The 25,310-nt window shown below is 38.0% G+C and overlaps 2 protein-coding genes across 2 annotated transcripts; both read right to left on the reverse strand.

Moving 5' to 3' along the window:
* Positions 1-14,043: 14,043 nt before the first annotated feature.
* On the reverse strand, positions 14,044-22,096 carry Smp_091850 (glucosamine-6-phosphate isomerase, putative; the record flags this gene model as incomplete). The annotated part of the gene is made up of 3 exons (XM_018791903.1): positions 14,044-14,221; positions 14,262-14,411; positions 21,824-22,096. The coding sequence occupies 3 exons, from the start codon at positions 22,094-22,096 to the stop codon at positions 14,099-14,101; spliced, it is 546 nt and encodes a 181-aa protein (XP_018645007.1). The 3' UTR covers positions 14,044-14,098.
* A 2,220-nt stretch (positions 22,097-24,316) lies between these two features.
* On the reverse strand, positions 24,317-24,700 carry Smp_114390 (glucosamine-6-phosphate isomerase, putative; the record flags this gene model as incomplete). The annotated part of the gene is made up of 1 exon (XM_018791904.1): positions 24,317-24,700. One exon carries the CDS (start codon positions 24,698-24,700, stop codon positions 24,317-24,319), a length of 384 nt encoding a protein of 127 aa, XP_018645008.1.
* Positions 24,701-25,310: the final 610 nt, after the last annotated feature.

Below are 25,310 nucleotides of genomic sequence, written 5' to 3' on the forward strand. Positions count from 1 at the left end.
ATCTTATATTAATGAGTAACATCTGATATTTGTGTCATCTCACTAACAAGGTATTTATACCTTGCATGTTTAACTCGCAATCTTACCTGTAATCTCATGAAGTAACTTTTATCTTATTGTACTTAATCGGTTGAATATTTACGCAATGTAAACGTTTATGCTATTCACTATTTGGGTTGTGATTACCGATAAACATACACGTAGGTTATATCTATGGGCTTTCAGCTTTCTATATATGGTAACAAGTCTATTATTTTTATCTATTATAGACAACGGGGGTTTTTATCAACCTCATAAATTACGTTCATACCTAATTCAAATGAAAACTATTTATTGACTAACTGTACTCTTTAAAAGAATGACAGTGCGTCAGTTATTTATTCCTGAAATACTTAGTTTGAACGCCAGATCTCTCACAGAAAAAAGGGATTACTTCTAATTACTTTTAAATTTGAAAAGTTCACAGAAAGATAAGAAAATGTTGACAATAAAATCTAATTCTAATGATCTAAGAATTGTTTGCAATTCCTCAGACAGAAACTTAACCAATCATAAAATCACTCCTGGAAAAAGGATTAACTTTCAATTTACATAGAAAACCACTTAGTACTCTTGAAATTGCCCCAATTATAGAAACAATAATTGCACAACTACCAGAAAAAGAGTCACATTTATAACTCCAAAAACATTCCATATTTTCACTAAACAAAAACACCTTACACCAAACATTTCAAAAGAAGAATTGAAGGCTCTAAATTCGTTTCAATAAGAGAAAACTATTATAATCGCAAAAGCTGACCAAGGCAACACAACAGTGGTCATGAATAAAACAAATTCTGTTAATAAAGCTTTTGAACATCTCTCTATAGAATTATATGAAAAGACCGATCCAAAAAATTCTCATACGATTAAAAATAGAGTCAAATCAGAGACAAATCTACTTCTGAAAGAAATAAAAAAAAGTCATTGGCGTCTCGCTATGGTTTGCTCTATATCCCAAATGATGCAATACTTCACGTTTCTATGGTTTACCTGAATTTCATAAACCAGACATCCCTACAAGACCTTTAGTAGACTTCACGAACACACCAACATATGCATTATCGAAATATCTAAGCAGCATACTAAAGCCACTACAATAATATAACCAAAGATTCCTATGACTTTAAATCAAAAATATCGGAATTAGTTATCAAAAAGAATGAGGTCATGGTAGGCTGTGATGTTGTTTCACTATACACTAGTATTCCTATTGATAAATGCTTAGAATTCATTGGTGGTTTACTAGAGAACAACAACACTCTTTCTAACGGATGTCCTTTAAGCATTAGTCTAATTATAAAATCCTTACAACTCTGCTTCAATTCGACACTATTTACTTCAAACGGGACTTTATACAAACAAACTAACGGTGTAGCGATGGGATCCCTCGTGTCATCGATTGTAGCCAACCTGTTTATGGAACACATAGTGTTATGACGGGATGAAAAGTCGAAATTGGTTTGATAACTCATTTTCATATTTGAAATCATGAGTCAATTGAAGCTGGACCACTATGGAAAATCTGGAAGCACTGCTTGACGGCCGTTTCGTCCTATTATGGGACTCCTCAATTAACTCATGATTTCAAATATGAAAATACTGAAATCTCCACAAAACCCCTTCTGATCTATAATCATATGCTCACTAAAAAACTGACTTCAAGAGATATTTCCTGGAGTTCTAGAGAAAGGCAGTGACCAGTGGAGTTCAACCACGTCTGTTGTAGAGATATCAAGTCGCTGAAGACAATTGGTGGACGGTTGCTCAACCTCGTGGATTGGTTGAAGTTAGGCATTAACACTGTTGGATGCCGGATTAGTGGTCTATCGGTTAAGTGCTCTGGCGCGAGACTGGTAGGTCCTCGGTTCGAATCTCGCGAGGCGGGATCGGGGATGCGCACTGCTGAGGAGTCCCATAATAGGACGAAACGGCCGTCAAGCAGTGCTTCCAGGTTTTCCATAGTGGTCTAGCTTCAATTGACTCATGATTTCAAATATGAAAATACTGAAATCTCCACAAAACCCCTTCTGATGATAACTAATTATGATTTCTACTCAACACCAATTCCGTTTACTTCACTTTGATGATCACTCAGTATAGTATTTGTTTTGTTCCCCCTTATGACATTTTATTCTGTAGGATATTCTTGAATGAAGTATTTTTCATGTATGTGATTTATTCTGATTATTAAACAAAAATGGGTGTACAAGCTAATATATAAATGCGTGTATTTCCGACTAGACTTGACGTGATTGCTTGTGGTTCTGGCTGCTTGCGGAATATATTTCCATACCTCGGACTTGGACTTCTTACTCTAGTTAGCGGGGCTGGGACGCGTCACAATAGCTAGCTTATTGATCTTTGGTCAGTCTTTTCCCCGTTCTCAGACTAGGGAACTCGTAATCGCTTCAAACATAACACATAGAGTCAAATATTTTCACCACCGATATAAACCCACGAATTTGGCTTTGATACGTAGATGATACCCTTCTGGTGATAAAAAAGACTCATCTAAGATCTTTTTCGAAACGGATCAATACACTTTCATAGCACATCAAATTCACGAATGAGAATGAACATGGTGAGCTACCATTTCTAGATTGCTTAGTGAAAAGAAATCTAAATGGGATTCTAAATCTATCCATCTAAAAAAACCTACACACTCTAATCGTTACATTGATTTCAATTCAGCACATCTTTTTAGTGCAAAGATCTCGCTAGCCCTAAATCTTTTTAGAAGAGCTATATATCTGGTGCCTCCTTGTGTTTAAATAAAGTTTTAGAAGAGCTAACAAGATTATCACATCGGAAGAGGATAAACAAAAAGAACAAAAGGATATAATCAGCATCTTACAATCTAATAATTTTCCTATGAAGATTATTAGAAGTATATTAAAACAAGACGTTTCACTACGTAATAATAATAATTCGAATAAAATACCATGGATTAGTACTGTAGTCATGGCACAACAGAAGAACTTCAAGGAATCTTAAAATAACACAGAATTAAAGTATATTACAAAACAACGAACACACTTCGAAATACTTTATTTCGATTAAAAGAAAAATCCCCTTGATGTCAACACAGAACTGCGTTTACAAATTAGGTTGTATCCATTGTGATGCCTTCTATATTGGAGAGTCATTTCGCGAAATCTTGACTCGTCCAATAAAAACATATTGGGTACACAAAGAAACCTCCCAATAATCCTGTAGAATTGGATAGACTTCAAATTAAATCGGTAATAGCAGTTCACGTCATTCTCAACGATCATCAAAACGATTTCACAATATTACAAAAAGGCTTTTCCAATTACAAAGAACGGAGAGTAGCTGAAGCGTTTCCTATAATGCTTAATCCTACTTCTCTCAATAGAAAGGAAGGCCTTACCATGCATCCTACTTGGACTATCTATCCTAGCCACCTAGTCTGATATTATTTACAATTCACACCATTATCTTACAAATTGAACTCTATCCTTTCTCACCATAAAAGTCACACAATTTTCATCCTTAACAGTGCACACATACATACACAAATTTACATACATGTCGCTTATGAATCACCTTGACAGAAATAACATGACATTGATCTATTCAGACATGTTTTTTGATTGGTCACATATTATTCGTGTTGTTCCGTTGTACTGTTTAAACTTTGATTTATTTTCTTTGAAGAAGTGGCTTATACTGAGTCACGAAACGTCAGAAAATCTAATTTTACTACTCATTGGGATATTAAAAATATATTATTTATTGATAACAATCAACCTGATGCTCAATTTATTTGAAATTATGTCAAACCTTGGTAATGATACCTGCCCGTAATATTATTTGAAGGATTGCAAATGATTTTGAGCTACGCGAGACAGTCTTTTGCCATTTGCGACAATAATCACGCGGGCACCAACCAGGTAATGTACACCTGATACCGTGACTCACCCTAATTTTCAACGACTTTAGGGATTGGTTAGGTAACGCTTAGCTTTATTTTATCATATTCATATATTAGGTGTTAGCAGGGCAAAGACTTGATCGAAGCATTTTTCTGGAGAGATCACTACGGAGCACGCTAAGGTAAAAATGAACTAATCAGAGCTAGCGGATTAGCTGAGGGGACTCTGGATTATATATTAATTATCTTGCTATTTTATTTTGGAATATATCCGCATTCGATCTAAGTCGTTTTTCAGCAATAATAGGGTGAACAGCAAGAATTGACAGCAGACAATGTCGCGCATCGAAGGCAGGATATGTGTATGTAACACATGTTCCAACTACATTAGTGGATGAAGATTCACTACCTCATCAACAGATTTGCCACCTTTACATAGTACTCTGCACCTAACCTTTAGATTGCTCACTCGGCGGTCCCAAAACATAAGAGCAATGCTTTGAGACATCTATGGTCGGATACTAGTTACCCACTAAAGTCGTCTATTCTTAAGGGCCATGTTTCGCACCCACAAAGTAGGGCCAAGCGAACTACTGTACAGTAAAACTCGTACTTTGGTTGACGAACGATTAATTATGCCAGAAGTGTGACATGTATTTAAATACAGAAGGGATTAAAAGTAATCCTTTTTTCTGTGAGAGATCTGGCGTTCAAACTAAGTATTTCAGGAATAAATAACTGACGCACTGTCATTCTTTTAAAGAGTACAGTTAGTCAATAAATAGTTTTCATTTGAATTAGGTATGAACGTAATTTATGAGGTTGATAAAAACCCCCGTTGTCTATAATAGATAAAAATAATAGACTTGTTACCATATATAGAAAGCTGAAAGCCCATAGATATAACCTACGTGTATGTTTATCGGTAATCACAACCCAAATAGTGAATAGCATAAACGTTTACATTGCGTAAATATTCAACCGATTAAGTACAATAAGATAAAAGTTACTTCATGAGATTACAGGTAAGATTGCGAGTTAAACATGCAAGGTATAAATACCTTGTTAGTGAGATGACACAAATATCAGATGTTACTCATTAATATAAGATTTATAGTATCATCGTTGTTTTGGACCTGCTGTAAGACTGATCGTCATCTTCACGTTCTTCATCTTCCTCCTTTATTGGTTCATGAAGAAGACGGTTTACTGCGGGAGTATTAGGAGTAACAGTTAATAACCCAGTATCCATAGCCGTATGATCATCCGAAACATTCATTCTCGACGTATTATCAGTTTCGCTGGGAACAACGCTCTCAGTTGGGATCAACCTAGATTAACACTAGATAATAGTTTATTTAACACAGTAACAAGCAGTCACACTCAGTGAGTTCGGAGGAGTAATCAATAACAGGAATTTATATTACGTATTTAATGGTCAGTTGTCTATGTGCTTGTTTGTCTACACTTAAAGATCAATGATCCTTTACTTCAGCTATCACATGTCAACAGATGCATTCACGTTTATCCTTACTCATAACCTGAGTACTGAAATAACATATTTTTCTCTAGACCTAAGTATTATATCCTAGCGAAGACATAAGTACGGGTAACTTCCGGGTCCTATTAGTGGACGATTATTCTATATATATTCTTTTGGTTTAACTATTGAGTAACTATATTCATCTTATTATAAGCTTCACTCTGATCTATGAATTATCATTATACGATTTACTGTCCCTAAATTATATTCAGTTTATTGATTATTGTCTCCCACGTTCACAGCCTCATTTGGCTTGATCTTGTACAAATATTATTTTCTACTTTATAGTGTGATGCAATCTGTCTGTCTGGTATATAAACCGATTATGCTGAAAATAAATGATTCGCATAGCAGAAGCTGTAATTGGTGTTCTGGACTCGATTGGATAAGGGGCCAATAAGGACGCTAGACTGCTCATACTGGTCGAACGTGATCGATTTGGCACAGTGTTAAGATTAGACAGGTCGTATTCCGATTGGTGGATAACTCACGTGATAAAAAGTTGGACATAAAATTCATAACGATTTGGCATATGGCCTTGTTCTTTTTTTAATTCATAACACTAAGCTTTTCTACTACCGCTATTGGTTCTAATACTTTGGGATTTATCTTGGTTAATTTCATCTCGCTGTTTCAAAGCGGTTTGGCAACTTGAATCGATGGCCATGTGTTAGGTTTCATGTTGCACATGACTGACTGCATATAGTTACGTTCCTATCCCACTTCAGAAGCCTGTCATTTAGTACTATCTCAATGCCATCTTCCAGTGCAAGACAAAGGTCCGCATTCGACTCAGTAGTGCTCAGCTTTCAACTGCTAACTAGTAAGTTTAAGTCCCTCTTCAACAAATCTTGTAATACATCTGTCTAAAAGTACGTAATATAGGGATAGATTTGGTGGCTACTTTGAGAGACAATAAAATATGTTAATTTCCTCTCACTGTTAGTCTGAGACATGCCAACTTAGATCGATACACGCACTAGGATTTGCGTTGATAAATGACTCGTTTGGTTCCCCCCTTATTTTAAATTCGGACTTGGAGCTATAGGTAAATTAGAGAGAAATAAATCGTCCTTACCTGATGGTTCTTGATGGATTTCGTACTTGAGGTAAATTTTATCACAATGTGGAGTCCACTAAGAAGCAAGCAGTTATTTTGTTCCTAGTACTTAATCCGCATCCACGATGTCTGGCTTACACTTTCTTAGTGGTTTTTAGAAATTTTGTTGGTCATACACTCCTGTTGATGTTTTTCATAATTGCAACAGCCTTCAATCAACCTACACTCCACAGTTATGACATAGATTAGTCATACACTTCCTATATCCCTTTATTAGTATATGTAAAGTAAATTTGCTTTCCGATTAAGAACAACAAGTGACGAACTGACCTTTCGGCTTTTTTTTATCACTGAAATGAGTCCTGTTGATAGCTCATAAAACGTATTAGTTCCACATTCGACACAGTTAATCACGCCATTCATTCCACACAATTAAACACGTGGTATTTTTGTCACTGACACTAATCATTCATTACCTGGAACTGTTTGGTTTGCTCGTTACTAACGTTTGTCTTTATTGATTACTATATTTGTCTTGGCGCTCATCCTATTACTATAAGTATATTTTTGTTTACAAACTCTTGTGGCAAAAATGTTTTTGTCTATTTGTTTTTTGTCCTCTCAAAAAATAAGGTATTTTTCATGTTTAGAAAATTATACACTTCGTTTACGAGAGAGGCGATGTGGTGTTTATTGTATAATTATATTCGGGTTTTTCTTCATATTCATGGCAAGTTTATTATTAATCGCGATGCCGACCAACTGCGCATTCATGTAGTTCAGGTTTTATATCAATTGTAATTCTGGCATACGTTCATAAAGTTGAATTTTCTGCAACATACTCAATGTTTTCAGCTAAGATTTAGACATTAGGTTTTAACAGCTCAAAATCAAACACACAGATGCTTAATTGAAATGAATCACCTCAATATAACTTACACACGTGTGTTTCTAAAAGCTTTACTGATCACATCAACGAATCCACAAAAGTAACTATCAAATGACTTGAATAATACTCAAAAAGCAGGTTACAATATATGGATTACCTTTTTAAACCCCATTTGGACTTATAAAAATGAGGTGAGAATCAATTACATATGCAAATGTGATAAATTTCACAAAGTATTTGTACTCATACTTAATTAATTCGATTCGGATAAAGTAGATAACATTTATTCTGTGATCTATCTACTTCAAATCACAAAATAACGTTTACTTTTGTTCAGGTAAGATTCTATTTGAAAATAGTACATGAGTTGTCTAAATGTGACCTCAAATTTCTTGCTTATTAATGAGTGGATTATATTTTGTAGTATAATAATCGAATTTTCCAAGGGTATTCAGAGCGCAAGGATGTATTGCCATATAATTTATGTTCTCGAAGTATTATAAGGTTCTCTGAATGCAAGGTTTATACTGTGTGTAACTTTCTCGAAGTGAAAAAGACTCATCCAAATGAAGAACATTGTATATGCTAACTATATTCGCTTGTATATCTCAGTAGATGTCTGTGTATTCAGTAACTCGGAGTACATATTTAGGCAGCAGAACAAGTTTAATTGTGATACTTTATCAACCTAAATAACAAAGACAACCCGAACTTATTATGCAAATTCAGCAGCGTCCGTTAGTCGTTTTTGCAACAAAATAGAAAAGGGATAGCATTACTTTATTGACCAGAAAATCAGATGGAATGCCGGGAACTGACATACTTAGGCTAATATACTTATTTTTTGAGCCTTGTCCTATTACAATCAAAAGGGAATTAGGTGCTTGGCTCACAGAACCCTTGTTAATTGTTTTAAAGATGTCATCGAGATGGAAGTTAAAATTATCTAATTCAAAACAATATATACCTGAAGTAAAAACCAGTATGTGTTAGCAGCAACAAAAAGCCATCATTTTAAAAAATGTACTCCAAAGGTAACAGTGAACTCGTGACGTCTAAGATACGCACTAAGAAAAATCCTGTAAGGTAGCTCCCTTGTTCTTTAGTTAATCGGTTTTAATTTAGCAAAATACAGATAGGAATAATGAATATACTTCTTTTCTATCCCAGTGAGTAGAAAAATTGTATTTCTACTCATTGGGATATAACAAAACGATATTTATTATCAACTCTCTACTTAATTTATTTGAAACTATCAAGTCCAACCCTGGTATGGATACCTATAGATAGGGATGTTTTGTCATATCGATATGGATATATCAGTCTAACTATCCTTCTGGACGTCCAGCGAGACAAATCCATCACAGTTGTGAACAGGACAAAGAAAAATAAGGAGCACTACAATGCACTCTTAGCCAATACCGTACATCACATTCAGTGTAATATTCGGAGTTTGATGACAAATCCTAATCAGCTTCCCCTGCCCCCAGATGTTTGCTCCTATACAACGAATGTCATGGGGATGTTTGAATAGCGTTTGCACAACCTCACTAATCTCCCATGGGCGTTTAATTATTCCGATATTGTCCTTGCTTTTTTCATCTTTGTTGCTATGTAACAATAACAAAGATTGTTAATCTTAAGTTAGACCCACATTCACTGACTTTCGTCTTTATTATTACCACAACCCGACCGTTGATGCTACCATGACATGGTGGTCGGGCTTGCCTACGTGATGAACCAATCGAGCTATACTGGCTGGAACAATCTTTCCTCAAGGTCCTATCATGCCAGACAGGTCGATTGAAGAGCGGTAAGACTAAAAGCATCAAACCCAAGGTACGAGGGCGAAGTCGTACTGCTGACTGTACAGAGGTGTGACAGCAGTAAGGTGTTTCCTTCAGACAAGCAGCATGACAGCGATGCTGCCTTCTCACAAGGAGGGGTGGGGATAGAAGAGGTCGACCCTAAAAATTCACACCTCACCTTATCCCATGGATATCCATCTCCGACGGTAGTAAGGTCCCTACAAGTACGGAGCTAACAGGAAAATTATTCACAAAAAGGTCGTGTGTGACCGACCTCAAGAAGTTGTCCCTTGGGCACTGAGGTCAAGCTCTCAGGTCACTAAGACCACTTCTAATCCAATTTCCTTTTCAGGTTACTCTACAAGAACCCTTCCACAGTGTGGACAACCGGGGAGTGATAACTGCCCTCATACCTATAACAACACTTGTTCATAATCAATCTCCTTCTTAAATTCCCATTATTCCTCCGACCTCGACTTTGAACACTAAACTTCCTCTTTCGGCTTCCTTCTCAAGTGTCACTATGGCCAACGATTCTAGTGGGCAGTACACTTTCCCAGGTCTACTGAAACCTCGCTCCTAAATACACATTGTAGCCTTTAACGTACACACCTTCTTGGTTAAAACCCTAGAATCTCGTTAGATTGATGTATCCCGTGTCTCCGAAACACACATACAGGATCCTAGTGTGGGCATTCACTTGACCTCACTTCGCCAAAACCGAGTGCGGCTGAGATACACCCTCCGCGTATGTGGCGACCCGATGGCTAGTTCTGGTGTACTTGCAGGTCCGGTCATACCACTTAGTACGAGAGCAGAACAAGCACTATTAGAGTGGGTCCCCGTTAACAGTCGCCCATATGCTGTTAGACTAGATGGCTCCGTAAGAACACGGAAGGGAAGAGATACGTCACCGCATTTTCGTTGTTTCTGCCTACGCTTTTACTAACTGAAGCCATGATGAAGTGAAAGATGACTTTTACAGGAAGCTTCCGAACTTCTTCAAAGAGCTGAACGCTCAGACATAGTACTCGTAGCAGATAACTTTAATGCGCAAGTAGGTAGCTTAAACCACACAGAAAGACATTTAGGTGGGTATTTTAGTATTCCGACTCAGCGAACAGATAATAGTGATCGTCTGTTGCAACTATGCTCAGACAATCGTTTATTTTCAGCAAACACTAACCCTAAGCATAAGGAGAGACATCGTCTAACATGGCGACCACCTGCACCAAACCAACGATGGACTCAAATAGACCATATTGCCATCAGTCATCGTTGGAGAGGCTCGATAGAAGATTGTCGCTCGTACTGGAATACATGTTTAGACTCTGGTCACGCTTTAATACGAGCACGCGTTTGTCTGCGCCTCACTGGACGCAGAAAAACCACACTAAGTAGACCCATTAGGATTGAACTGGAGGACGAGAAAGTCAAAAGTAAGTTCCAGGAACAACTGAGTTCACATTTAGGCAGCTCTGTGAACGAGACTGACCCAGATGTTGCTTGGAAAGATATACAAACAGCTGTGGAAACAGCAGTAACATGTATTAGTAATTTGAACCAAAGGGTTTAAAAAAACCATTGGGTTTCTAAGTCTGCTGCACTGATGGATTCTCGTAAACTCATCCCATCAGGCTCTGAACACGATGAAAAGCGAAAGCAAATCAGATCTAGGTTAAACAAAAGTCTACGGAAAGATCGTGAGCGGTGGTGGGCGACGAAAGCAAAAGAGATGGAAAAGGCAGTGGCTGTAGGCAACACCAGGCAACTCTTCAGACGAATAAAAGAAACCGGAATAAATAAGTCAAGTGTAAGTAAAACGATCTCGGTAAAGGACGGAACCCTTATCTGCTCTCAGCCCAGACGTTTAGAACGATAGGCAGAACACTTTAGCTGGCCTTCAGCTACTCTACAGTTACCCACCATTCCCAAACAGTCTGAATGGAACATTGAAGTAGGTCCCCCAACTCTAGCTGAAGTTCAAAAGTCTATAGCTAATCTGAAACGAGGAAGAGCAGCTAGTCCAGATAGATTGGCTCCAGATGTCTTTAAATATGGTGGTCCAATTTTAGCGATTGGGTTGACTAATATTTTAGCTAAAACATGGGACTTGGACGTAATCCCATCTGACTGGTCACAATCACTGATTGTCCCAATGTATAAGAAAGGATCGAAATCATCCTGCAATAACCATAAAGGGATTAGTTTCACTAATATAACATCTAAACTACTAGCATCATTAATTATCGGGCGCCCAACAAAGACTAGTGAACTACAAACACGAGAAAATCAGGCTGGCTTCAGACATGGTCGTAGCTGTATCGACCACTTATTCACTATTCGTCAGGTTTTAGAACACAGACATGCTTATTGGCGTCAGACAATGATATTTTTCCTTGACTTAAAAGCAGCATTTGACTCTGTGGACCGAGAGGTTCTGTGGCAGTGTCTGTCATTGAAAGGTGTACCTGAGAAGTACATAAACCTTGTGAAGGCTCTTTACTCGAACACTACAAGTCGAGTGAGAGCTTATGGCGAACTGTCATATGATTTTACAACCTCAAGTGGTGTCCAACAAGGCTGTCCACTATCCCCTTTTTTGTTTAACTTCATTATGGACCTGTTGCTGGAAATAACACTCTCTTCGACTGAATTTTCAGGAATTGATCTCCTACCAGGGGGTCCACTAATCGACTTAGAATACACAGATGACATAGTCCCGTTTGGTGAAGACACTGACAAAATGCAGAGCCTTCTGTTAGAACTGAGTAACAATGCCAGGGTGTTTGGGATGCGTTTCTCCCCATCTAAATGTAAATTGTTACTCCAGGACTGGCCTGCGTCAACACCCGAATTACGGATAGGGAGTTAAGTAGTCGAACGCGTTTGTCTTGATTACGAATAACTAAGTTCTTTCTAAGCCCAAAATTTGCTTACTTGTTTTGCACCTTCATTTTCATTATATCGGTTTTAGGACTCAAATAATTTGTATCCCATTTTTGTTATCTTCATCTACACAACCATCTTTCGATATTGATTTTATAGTCAAACGTAAGTCTGCGTATTGATATCGGGTCATGATGAAAAGCTAAGTAAAAAAAAACTTGAAAATCGTAATTTCTATTCCCAAGTTTAAAAAAACAGTCCACAATTTAGTTAGAGCTGTTTATAGCATCAAAAATGTATCCCATGCTAAATAGAATCAGTACTCAATTCGCCTGACAATGATTATCCCATTTTTTCGGAAAAAGAGCTTTAATTACTGTCAAACTGGAACGGAGTTACAGGTAAGCTCTTTGGCTTCAAAAATATATTTTTCCGTTTATGCTAGTAAAATTTTGCTATCACTATATTCTGGATGTAGAAAACAAACGCAGTTCAGACTGTTGAGCCTATGATTATTGGTCTCTTTTCAACAGTAACATGAAGGATAATGGTAATTATTGAGTGGATACTAAGAACGTGAACTTAGATTGAACAACCTTTATCCTGATGAATTACATTAATACGACTAGAGTTCAACTAACAGTGATGTGTCCAATGTATTATTACCGTATAAATTTAGTCAGAATTAGATTAAACGTTGAATACCCCAATCCAGTCGATACATGTTAGACCACTAAAAGATTAGAAGAAATGGGCGATATGAAGGTATAATATGACTACGCATCCAAGATTTTGAAATGTTGATCTATTCGCTTTTCATCTTTCTATTTCTGGTCATGAGCGACAGATGACCAGATAGACCTTAATAACTGAGGATTTTACCACATAATAATAGTGATGCAAAATCCGTAACTTATTTTTAGTAATAATGTCTTCTACCCTTAATTCCATTCTTCATGTGACGGAAAACAATAAGATGGACGAAACCGGAGTATGTTACCGAAACCTTAATTAGCAAGTACTTATCTTACATCATGTACATGTCAAGACTTCAAATGAATTCATATTTTTCTGCATTAATATTTGTTCTGGCTTTATTTAAAAGGCTATTGAATTTAGTGCGTCCACATTACTACAAGGACATATTGAAACCAAAGCCAGGAAATGACAATGATCATTTTTATCAGGAAACTTGTCTGAAGCTAAATGAACCACTTCCACAAGTCACGACAGTTTCTTGTTTAGACATCACAAATAAGACTACGTGTATTTCTCTAACTCTAAGACGAGCGGCATTTTTTTACGAGTATCCACTTCTCACGAAGATTCCCACTTTCCGAAGTATCTTAATAATCCCTGAGTATCAGACACCTGCCGGTTCATGACCATTGGCATGGTAAGATTATACAACTTTTCGAGAAACATCGTGATATATTCTTCCCACGCTAAGTATGGATGCGGAATATCTACACGTGTATATAAATTACAAGATACGACAATACCGGCAACCAGAGCATACTAGGTTTTTTATATGGATGCTCCCATACATCCGGTACAATGAGCATCTTTCCCGTTGAATATTTTTCTTAGGATAGCTTCGAAGACTTGTCGGTAAGCTTACAATGGTTTGAATGAGACATCATTCACACCGTTTATGTGATAGGAGAATACTTGTTACTCATCTAATAATAACTTGGAATTAAATATGATTAACCATAAGTAGGATTATGCTTCGATACCACTGTCTTATGAAGCAAACTACTAAGAGAATTCAAACAGCTTTTACACTTAAGATTTGTCTTATTTTTAAAGGCCAATCAGAAGGTCCCTATGCATCGGTTAGTTTAGTTTCTTATATTTACTGCCTTTTTAGATTGTCAGGTATCACCAGTTGTAATCCCAGAGTTAGAAGAATATAAATTGCTGCAATGTTTTATTTAAAATCACCAGGACATCTGTAAGCAAAGCATGACTAAAATGATATTTCATTTAGCTTGCGATGAATACTATCTAGGTCTTTAAAATAACGAACAGTTTTTGTGCGAAGTTCCATTGTCGCATCTTCATCAACAACGAATATAGATTTCTTATGATGCTTAAGAAGTAATTAGTCCATTAAAATAGAAATAACTTACCTGGAAAGCAGATACTGTCCACATATGATTTACTCCCTCTTCGATTGCTTTCTGTAATGCTAATGCTTTAGAAGTTCCAGTGACTAAAATCATAACCTCATTAGCATCCATTACCGTTCCAACTCCCACTGTCAAACAACGCTCAGGAACCTGATATTGTAAATAAGAATACCAATCGGCTTCAATTAATGAGAGTTGATGGTAAATTAGCTTACAGTTTAAAAAGCGGCTTATAACAGTCAGTTATCTACTATGCATGTGAACGTACTTTATTGCGTCCACATTTTATTTTGCATTACTTTGGATAATTTTTATCCTAATACACATTAGTCCTATACGAGATAATTTATTGGAAATAAATACGCAACCACAAATTGGTGATATCTGACGTCCACTGAGGATCTATAGAATCATAAGAAAACAGTACCATTCATGTGTACAGATACTTCAGCGACCAAAGAAATGAAGCAGTATATCTGAAGGTCAGTAGTAGCTGATGCCTACTGTATACAGTTGTGTGAAACTTGTTGGAGGTTTCTTGTAGAGTTACTTTTGGTCTTGTACATTAATGTCCTGTTGTGGATCGTTCAACTTTTTCTGTCCATAAAATAGACAACTAACTAGTTTTAAATTTATATGGTTATAAGTAATTGTTGGCTGAATTACCTGATTTCTGTGATACGAGCATATGGGTGTTCGGGAATTGTGACTAGTGCGGCGACGATATCTGTTCCTAGACCTGTAGTAGCTGCCTTAAGAGGAACCCCATTTGAAGAATAGATATAGAGATGTCTTGTGACATGGCAAGGATAATAAATATAGCATTTATGATACTCGAAATCTGACAGGAATATAGAAAAATATATACATGTTTATTTGGCTATTAAGAGCCAGATCCATGTTTTATAAATTTACTCTCGTGGTTTGTCTGCTAATACACATATTTCCTCAACACATTACATATCAAACTTTTCAATATTGCGTTGTCTAAACAAAACTAGTATCATGTATGAGATGAAGTCAGTCACAAAGCTAATTCTAAACTAATCAGCTCTGGCAAATTACTGGAGAAAACATCTAGAAGCTTCTTATGCATATACTATGAATATATGAACGTTCTCTAACCATTGATTGCTGCTCACCTACTATTGTTATTTTGAATACAATTTCGTTCCTGTTCAACGTGTTCTGATTTTGGGGTCTTGTCGAGTGTCATCGTATAAGAATACTAAGCAATAGGAGTAGCTGGGTTGTTTATTAGCAAATACAATTATAACATCCCTGTTTTTACCTAGTACTCTACTCCGAATCCAGGCATTGCTTACTCTATTGTCCCGAAATACACCAGAAATACTTTGTAAACACTTAAGATAGAATATAAGTAACCTACGAATATCCACAACTCTTAAAGGCCATGCTTCACATCCATTAAGTAGAACGAAGCGAAATGACTGATGAGATTTCGTCAGACACCCAGACATCAGTACTGATGAAACTCCCAAGATCAGTGAAGCGGTCGATATGTTCAACTACTTTACTCCCTATCACTAATTCCGGGGGTAACACAAGCCAAACCTGAAGTAGCGTTTTACATCTGGAGGGAGAGAACCGCACCCTGAAAATGCCTGCATTGTTGCTTACGATGGCCAGAAGACTGAACTTTGTCACCATGTTCACAAAACAGAACTATATCATCTAAGTATTCCAAGTCAATAAGACAATCTCATGGTAAAAGATCAATCCCTGAAAAGTCAGACGATGAAGGTGTTATGTCAAACAGCATGTTAATGACAAAACTGAATGATGTTCGAAAAAATCTGAGAAATCAGTGGGTGGTGAGATTCCTGGATTATTTGGCAGTTAGCATGCATTGTTTTGCTGAGGGTTGAGCGGAAAACCTTTGTTCTCATGATAAATACATTATCGGTGAATAAAATCAATATGATTGTTAGATATGTTTTGTTGGTCATTTATGAATCTATAACAATAAGGTCTTATTATCAGGCTTATTCTTATTGTCTACTATATCGGTCTCTAAAACAGATATTAGGCACTTTTATATATCATTTTAACCTAGTTCAATAGAACCTGGTAAACGTACAGCTATAAAATATTCCAGAAGCAATCTCAAAAATACCAGTGAAAAGTAAAAGTCGGTTTTGTACAACTTTCTGTAGATTATACTCGGACGTCAAAAATCATTTAGGTGCTTAACTAGGCGATTCAACAATGTAATAGTGTCCTGGAAACAAACAAGATATCTCCTCACTTAAAAAGCCATAACATCACCGTTTGTCTGCGTGTTTAAAATAGAAAAGAGACTATCATGGAAATCTCGATACTCCTGCGGGCGCTTCTTCACTGAATCCACAGAAGAAATCACATTGATGCTACTAAATTCCTAGGGGTCAGTAAGTACCTTTCTTGTTCCTTTACGTATGTCAAGTACAGTTCTAATGGGACCTATAATTTTGCTTTGAATTCCACGTTTGGGAAATCAGACTAATGATTACTTGACATAACAGTTTACTGAAAACAGTTATCTTTTAGTCAAGACACATTTAATTCATAATCTCTGTTTGCTTACCAAATGATGTGATGGAAACGTTCAGTTATATAAGATAGAATCAACACCATAAAAGTCAGTTTTCGGGGAGCTCGTCGATTGTTGAGAAGTGCGAAGGATCGGATCTAACCATCCTGAGGGTAGACCAAAACGTCAAGGTCGAAATGGACATGAATATATCATGTGACGACGTGGATTGAGAGAATGAGACGAAGATAGTTGGTGTTGTGAACAATTCGGAAGTTGTTTTCTGGGGTCATATATATATATATATATAATTCCGTGTCATTAATGTTACTCGGTTGGTTTGCTCAGTGGTCTGGTCTAATATGTATATAAATGAATTTCTAAGTTTTAATAACCCTCTTCGATTGGTGACCATTGGTCGTGTGTTCTTTCTTCGCGTTGGCGGCTATGTAGTATTGGGTCATACGTCAAGCATAGAGCATCAACATACGCGCCCTTATTATATACAGGAGAAGCATAAAATACAATGGACAGCTTGGATGCAACTAGATGATTTGTACTTCGCAGATGACTAAGTCCTTCTATCCCATACACACCAGCAAATGCAGATGAAGACAACCAGTGTGGCAGAAACCTTTGCAACAGTAGACCTCAACATACACAAATGAAAAAGCAAGATTTTTAAATATAACACGGAGAGCACCAAACCAATCACACTTGAAGAAGCTCTGGAAAAGGTGGAGACTTTCACGCACCTGGACAGCATCGTCGATGAACAAGAAGGGTCTGATGCAGACGTGAAGATGAGGTTTGGCAAAGCAAGGGCAGCATTCCTACAATCGAGGATTACCTGGAATTAAAAACAACCGTCACCCGAGACCGAAGCCATAATCTTCACTATGAACGTCGAGAAATTTCTATTGTGCGTAGTTGATACTTAGAGAACTACTACAACCAAAATGAAAGGTGTACAGGTATTCATAAACAGCTATCTACGCAGCATACTCAATGTTTTTTGACCGCATACTATCAGCAGCAGTGTACTGGGAGAGAGAACAAAGCAGCTTCCAACTGAATAGGGAATCAGGAGAAGACGCTGCAAGTGGATATGACATTGTGGGAATCAACAAACTGTATCACAAAGCAAGTCCTAACTTGACATCCTCAATGAGAAAGCAAAAGAGGCAGGCCAAATAACGCGTTACACCGGATGTTGGAGGCAGACATGAAAATGAATAGCAGCTGGAAAGGATTGCCCAGCACGGAGTTCGATTGAGAATACTGGTGGGCGACCTAGACTTCACAAGGGGTAACAGGCGTATGTAAAACAATGATGCACAATCACTAAGTAGTGGATTTCGCTCCAAAGATTTCGTTTGATATCTGTGAGTACTTGTCTGAAAAGGTGAGCGGTTTATGATCAGTAAAGAGTGAATTCTCGGTATTCAATAGAATGTTGGAAGTCCCACACAGCACAAAACATGGCTTTGAGTTCCCTATCGAAAGTGCTACAACTCCATTCAGTGTCTAGTAACCGTCTCGAGAATAATGTCAAATGTTGCCAGGGGCGATTAACCCATTGTCGTAAGAACCATCCGATTGCTGAGTCGGATGCGTTTACTGCGATACTAATGGGCGCTTCAGTGTCCTGATGTGCAAGGACGGAGTTCGACTGGGAATGCTGGTGGGCGGCCTAGACTTCACAATGGGTAGCGAGCGCAAGATGACCACCTATGAAAAACTTAAGTGAATATGTTTTTCATTGGTATGATTCTAAATATTATTTATACGAGCGTGCGTTTTTGAACTGTATTATTTTGGTCAGAATGGATAGTTCATTTTCGGCAGCTGTTTTCGTTTACTAACTCCGCCTGTAGCCCGGGTAAATGAGGAGGGTTTGGCATAGGGTCAGCAACACCAAACTGTAGAAAACCAACTCGCTAAAAAATCGCCAACCAGAGAAATTATTCAAACCATTTAAACTCTGCTCTAAGAGTTGAAGGAAGAATTATGACATCTCATGATGAAAGCCGAGTTCCTTCGAAAGTCATGAGACCGATGCACCTTCTAACAACCAGAGCGACAATTTTTATAGGTAGATGGAATGTCCGGACAATGTAGGAGACCGGAAGAGTCTTCCAAATTGCTGCAGAAATGAGAAAATACAACCTGGAGGTGTTTGAAACCAGTGAGACACATTGGATGCAGGTTGGACAACAACGACTATCTTCAGGGGAACTTCTGTTATACTCCGGTCATGAAGAAGAAAATGCCCCACATACACAAGGAGTGGCATTGATGCTGTCCAGAAAAGCACAAAATGCACTTATTGGATGGGAATCTTATGGACCAAGGATCATCAAAGCCTCCTTCAAAACAAAGAGAGAGGGCATTATAATGAACGTCGTCCAATGCTATGCGCCTACCAACGACTACGATGAAGACGCTAAAGACCAATTCTACGACAGGCCAAGGTTGGAACGGACAACACTGGATACGAAGATGTCATGGGACGATATGGACTGAGAGAAAGGAACGAAAATGGTGAGAGATTCGCAAACCTATATGCCTTCAATAAAATGTTAATAGGTGGCACCATATTCCCACACAAAAACATATACAAGGCCACTTGAATTTCACCGGATCACACTACACAGAATCAAATCGACCATATCTGCATCAACAAAAAGTTCAGGAGGACGATGGAGGATGTGAGAACCAGGAGAGGAGCTGATATAGCATCAGATCATCATTTGCTGGTCGCCAAGATGAAACTAAAACTTAAGAAGCACTGGACAATGGCGCGGACATCACAAAAGTTTAATACGGCCTTTCTTCGAGATGCTAACAAACTCAAGAAATTCAACATAGCCCTCAGCAACAGATTCCAAGCCTTTTCATGATCTACTCAATGGAGAGGGAACTACCATGGAGAGCAACTGGAAAGGTATCAAGGAGGCAATCGTTTCAACACGTCAGGAGGTTCTGGGCTAAAAGAAGCACCACCACAAGGAATGGATCATTGTTGATACACTGGATAAGATTCAAGAAAGGAGGAACAAGAAGGCAGCAATCAATACCAGCCGAACAATCAATACCAGCAGAAAAATTCAAGGCAAAAGTCGAATATACAGAAGTAAACAAGCAAGTGAAGAGGAGCATCAGAACCGACAAACGTAAATATGTGAAAGATTAAGCAATGACGGCGAAAAAGGCTGCAAGAGAAGGAAACATGAGACAACTGTATGATACAACAAAGAAACTCGCTGGAAATTACCGCGAACCAGAACGGCCAGTGAAGAGCAAGGAAGGTAAGGTAATCACCAACATTGAAGAACAACGAAACAGGTGGGTAGAACACTTCAAAAAACTCTTGAATCGACCAGCTCCACTGAACCCACCCAACATCGAAGCAGCACCCACAGACCTCCCAATCGATGTTGGCCCACCAACAATTGAAGAGATTAGCATGGCTATCAGACTAATCAAGAGCGGCAAAGCAGCGGGACCAGATAACATTCCAGCAGAGGCACTGAAAGCAGATGTAGCAAATGCAGAGATACTCCACATCCTCTTCAGTAAGATTTGGGATGTAGAACAAGTACCAACAGACTGAAAAGAAGGACTTCTGATCAAGATACCAAAGAAAGGTGATCTCAGGTGTAAGAATTAAAGAGGTGTCACTCTTCTCTCAATACCAGGAAGTCTTTAACAGGGTATTGTGAAACAGAACGAGGGACTCCGTAGACGCCCAACTTCGAGATTAACAGGCTGGATTTCGTAAAGATCGATCGTGTACAGACCGAATCGCAGCTCTACGGATCATTGTGGAACAATCAATTGAATGGAATTCGTCACACTAAATCAACTTCATCGATTACGAGAAAGCATCTGATAGTGTGGACAGGACAACACTATGGAGGCTTCTTCGACACTACGGTGTGTCTGAGAAGTTAGTCAACATCATACGGAATTCTTATGATGGATTAAACCACAAAATAGTGCATGGAGGACATTTCACTGACTCGTTTGAGGTAAAGACCGGCGTCAGGCAAGGTTGCTTACTCCTACCCTTTCTCTTTCTCCTGGTGATCGACTGGATCATGAAGACGTCAACATCTAGAGGGAAGCACGGGATACGATGGACAGCTAGAATGCAGCTGAACGATTTAGACTTCGCAGATGATCTGGCTCGTCTATCACACAAGCAACAACAAATGCAGGAGAAGGCGACCAGTGTAGCAGCAGCCTCAGCAGCAGTGGGTCTCAATATACACAAAGGGAAAAGCAAGACTCTCTGATACAATACAGCATTCACCAATCGAATCACACTTAACGGAGAAGCTTTGGAGGTTGTGGAAACCTTTACACATCTGGACAGCTTCAACGATGAACACGGTGGATCAGATGCAGATGTGAAGGTGAGGATCGGCAAAGTAAGAGCAGCATATTTACAACTGAAGAACATCTGGGACTCAAAACAATTGTCAACCAACACCAAGATCAGAATTTCCAATACAAATGTCAAGACAGTTTTACTGTACGGAGCGGAGAAGTGGAGAACTACGAAAGCCACCATCCAGAAGACACAAGTGTTTATTAACAGTTGTCTACGCAAGATACTTCGGATCCGATGGCCAAACACTATCAGCAACAACCTACTGTGGGAGATAACAAACCAGATTCCAGTGGGGGAAGAAATCAGGAAGAAGCGCTGTAAGTGGATTGGGCACACTTTGAGGAAATCACCCAATTGCGTCACAAGATAAACCGTCACATGGAATCCTGAAGGCCAAAGGAGAAGAGGAAGACCAAAGAACACATTACGCCGAGAAATAGAGACAGACATGAGAAGAATGAACAAAAAATGGATAGAACTAGAAAAGAAGGCCAAGGACAGAGTGGGTTGGGGAAAGCAGGTCGGCGGCTTATGCTCCATTGGGAGTAACAGGCGTAAGTAAGTTTTTGTTTACTATTAGATTTTAACACAAAATGGAAAGATGTGCATAAACGTTGAAAATTTCACTACCTGAGACAGATTATCTCCAAAAAATCTCGCATTAGCTACAACAGTCTCCTTCGCCAGCGTTTTGACTCGCGTACGAGATGCTAAGCTAGAACCTGGCTCGTTAAAAGCGATGTGGCCATCCGGGCCTATTCCACCAACAAATAAGTGAATACCTCCAGCTTTCTTAATCTCCATTTCAAACATTTCACATTCAGCTTCTGGATCGTCAGTTATTCCATTGAGTATATGCACATTTTTCGGATCTATATCTATATGCTGATAAAATTTAAACATCGTTACTGATAATTATTACTGAAAAAAGCTACATATACATATTAAGAAAAGTGCAGAAGCCACAAAATTGAGGCCCTGAAAGAAATGATCACTGGAGCAACATCTCTACTAAACTGCTGGGGAGCCCTAAACTAGGATGAAACGGCCGTTCAGTACTTCCAAGTTTTTCATGGTGGTCTAGCTTTAATTGACTCATGAATACAACTATTAAATTTCGAGCATTTTAACCTTTCAAAAACAATACGTACCGCGTTCGTTTGTATCCGTAAACACTTCTAGAATCCCCGTGAATTTTTAAGGTACTTTAATAATAAACACTTATAAACTGAACCTAAGTGTTCAGTTACTTAACTGTTGCGTACTCTCCACTGGAAACAAAGTAAAAGGTTTGATACCAGAGAAGGTCAGCAATGTGAATTACTGAACATCTTACAAACTGACGCAGATGATTGCTCAGTGCCTATAACTACAGTTCTATGGTGTATTCACATGGGTCCAACTTCCCCTAACAAATAGAGCTGTTCGGTGCGATAAATAGCACTGCCGGTTACGACAGGCAAGGTACGAAGACTGTATGTGGTCCGTTTAACGGATTAAAAAACATTACTATAGCATACTTCAATTGCTTCGTGTTATCTAATCATGGATTCTTAATTGTAAATGGGAAGCATGTACTACTCATTGATTAGTGCTGATATGAGTAAGGAGTGTCCATGGATGACAAATTAACTAGTAACTACTTCCATCTGCAGAAGCTTGTCATTAGTCCAACAACGCTGACTTCAATATTCACAAAAAGACAGGTGAAATGCTTAACAAATCACAGTGATGTATAGATCTTCTATTACTTACTAAAAACAATACATCTTGTTAACGATAGCTAATGTTTGAACTGATTTGCGATATTAATGATGTCTTTTTAATTACTGAATATTTTTTATTATACTGTTGATTATTTGAATGGCTTCTTGATAGAAATAGTATCGTAATTCATAAACATTAGTATTGTGTTAATTTTAATACGTTAATCTGCACAAATTTGTGGTAACTTTTCATCACCTTACGTACATAAATTGATTTCGAAACCCGATAGTAGGAATTCAACCGACGAATAATATAGAAAACTTTTCTACTATGTTCTTTGCACTTACACCTTGGTTAAATTTGCTGAAGAAAATGATACAAAGAACGATATTCAACCAGAATCTGAAATATTTACATATTTGAAGATATATTTCCAAAAGGTTCATTAAAACACTACGAGCAGTTTTGATAGGTTCTTATCGTACTCAGTGAAACAATCAGTCAAAGCTTATGTTCACTTTTCACAAGGAGATTTCGCTGTCTCACGAAAAAGTATCAGTGAAAACTAGTTTCTATTTTAAATAAGCTGCATTCAAATAGTAAATAGGTTAATCAAAGCATCACAAACATGCTGATACTTAGTAAAGACTATTGATTATCAGAAGGGGTTTTGTGGAGATTTAGTATGTTTCATAGTTGAAAGCATGAGTCAATTGAAGCTAGACCACCATGGAAAACCTGGGAACACTGGACAGCCGTTTCGTCCTACCATGGGACTCCTCAGCAGTGCGCATCCACGAACCCGCTCTCGCAAGCGAGATTCGAACCCAGGACCTACCAGTCTCGAGATAGGAACTCACTGATGACAATTGGTGAATGGTTGCTCAACTTCGTGGATCAGTTGAAGTTAGACATTAACACCATTGGATGCCAGCTCAGTGGTCTATCGGTTGAGGGCTCTGGCTCGAGACTGGTAGGTCCTGGGTTCGAATCTCGCTCGCGAGAGCGGGTTCGTGGATGCGCACTGCTGAGGAGTCCCATGATAGGACGAAACGGCTGTCCAGTGTTCCCAGGTTTTCCATGGTGGTCTAGCTTCAATTGACTCATGCTTTCAACTATGAAAGACTATTGAGATGAAAATATATTGTTAAATAGGTTGAGTAATATTTGATTAAGCATACCAATAGAAAATGAACAAAAATCCAGCGAATCCTGAATCCAGTTTAGCTTAGTTAGGTCTAAGCATTTCAGTGACAACACTTTTTTTGGAAAAGAAGCTAGGAAGGGTATATTTATTACTCTTGAGAACATCAAACTGATGTAGCTTTAGTGTAACTACTGTTATATAATACTCATAGGGAGGTCATAATCCTCAGAATACATCTCCAAGTCAAATATGTTGCATAGATTTCGGAGTCAGTTTTCATTGAATAAAAGGCCTCTAGTTTCCGAATAAAAGTACACGTATGAAAGGATAAATACATTAACAATCCAACACTTTAATATATATCTTACTTTGAAAAAATTATGATACATATAGTAATGGTAAGATTGTGGATGATCGTGAGACAACCCCAAATACTCGTCCATATTGAAGGTTTTCACATAACGGAAACTAAGCTTCCCATCATGGTAAAATTCAATTAACCGCTTGTACATACCCAAAGGAGTTGAACCGGTTGGAAGACCAAGAACAAAGTATCTCGATTCAGATGGCTTAAAGTCAGTTATCTTTTTCATTACGTATTTAGCAGCCCATACTGCAACTTCTTCAGGATCTTCGAGAATCAGTAGACGCATAACAACTATTTAGCCTATGTATAACATATATAAAAATTGAAAAACACATGCATGAACGTAGAAAAGGGATAAAGACATTATATACTCTTTCTACCAACAATCATTCCAAGAAAATGTGAAACGTTTTGATATTCTACTGTGCAAAGTATGTACAACTAGAAAATATTTTGCATAAAGGCTGATAACACCAATTTCCAGACTGAAGCTGGGATAAAATGGCAACCAAGAGTTTCAAAGGTCGTTAAAGTTGTATATGCAAGCCCATAATGTTATAATGAATTAATCGGTGTCATTATTACGAGCCTTACACGAACTTCTAATACCTAATTGAATACAATAGTGTGTCGACATAACTGACAAAAGTATAGTTGTGGTTCTACTCCACCTGTCAAAGTATATCATTCTAACCGGATTCCATAATGCATGCAGGAGGGTAAGTATTTTCTGTGGATTGTAGAAACATAAGTCACCTGCAGACAGCTGATCTGAAATGGAATCGGCACCGACACGGTGACAAAAACTGTTACAAAATTGAGATGTTTCCCTGATATATTTCACGTATGTAATGAAAACAAGAGATACGAAGTAAAAGCGATGAGAGATATCAATT

Source organism: Schistosoma mansoni (assembly GCF_000237925.1).
Source record: "Schistosoma mansoni, WGS project CABG00000000 data, chromosome 1 unplaced supercontig 0034, strain Puerto Rico, whole genome shotgun sequence".
Classification (NCBI taxonomy): domain Eukaryota; kingdom Metazoa; phylum Platyhelminthes; class Trematoda; order Strigeidida; family Schistosomatidae; genus Schistosoma; species Schistosoma mansoni.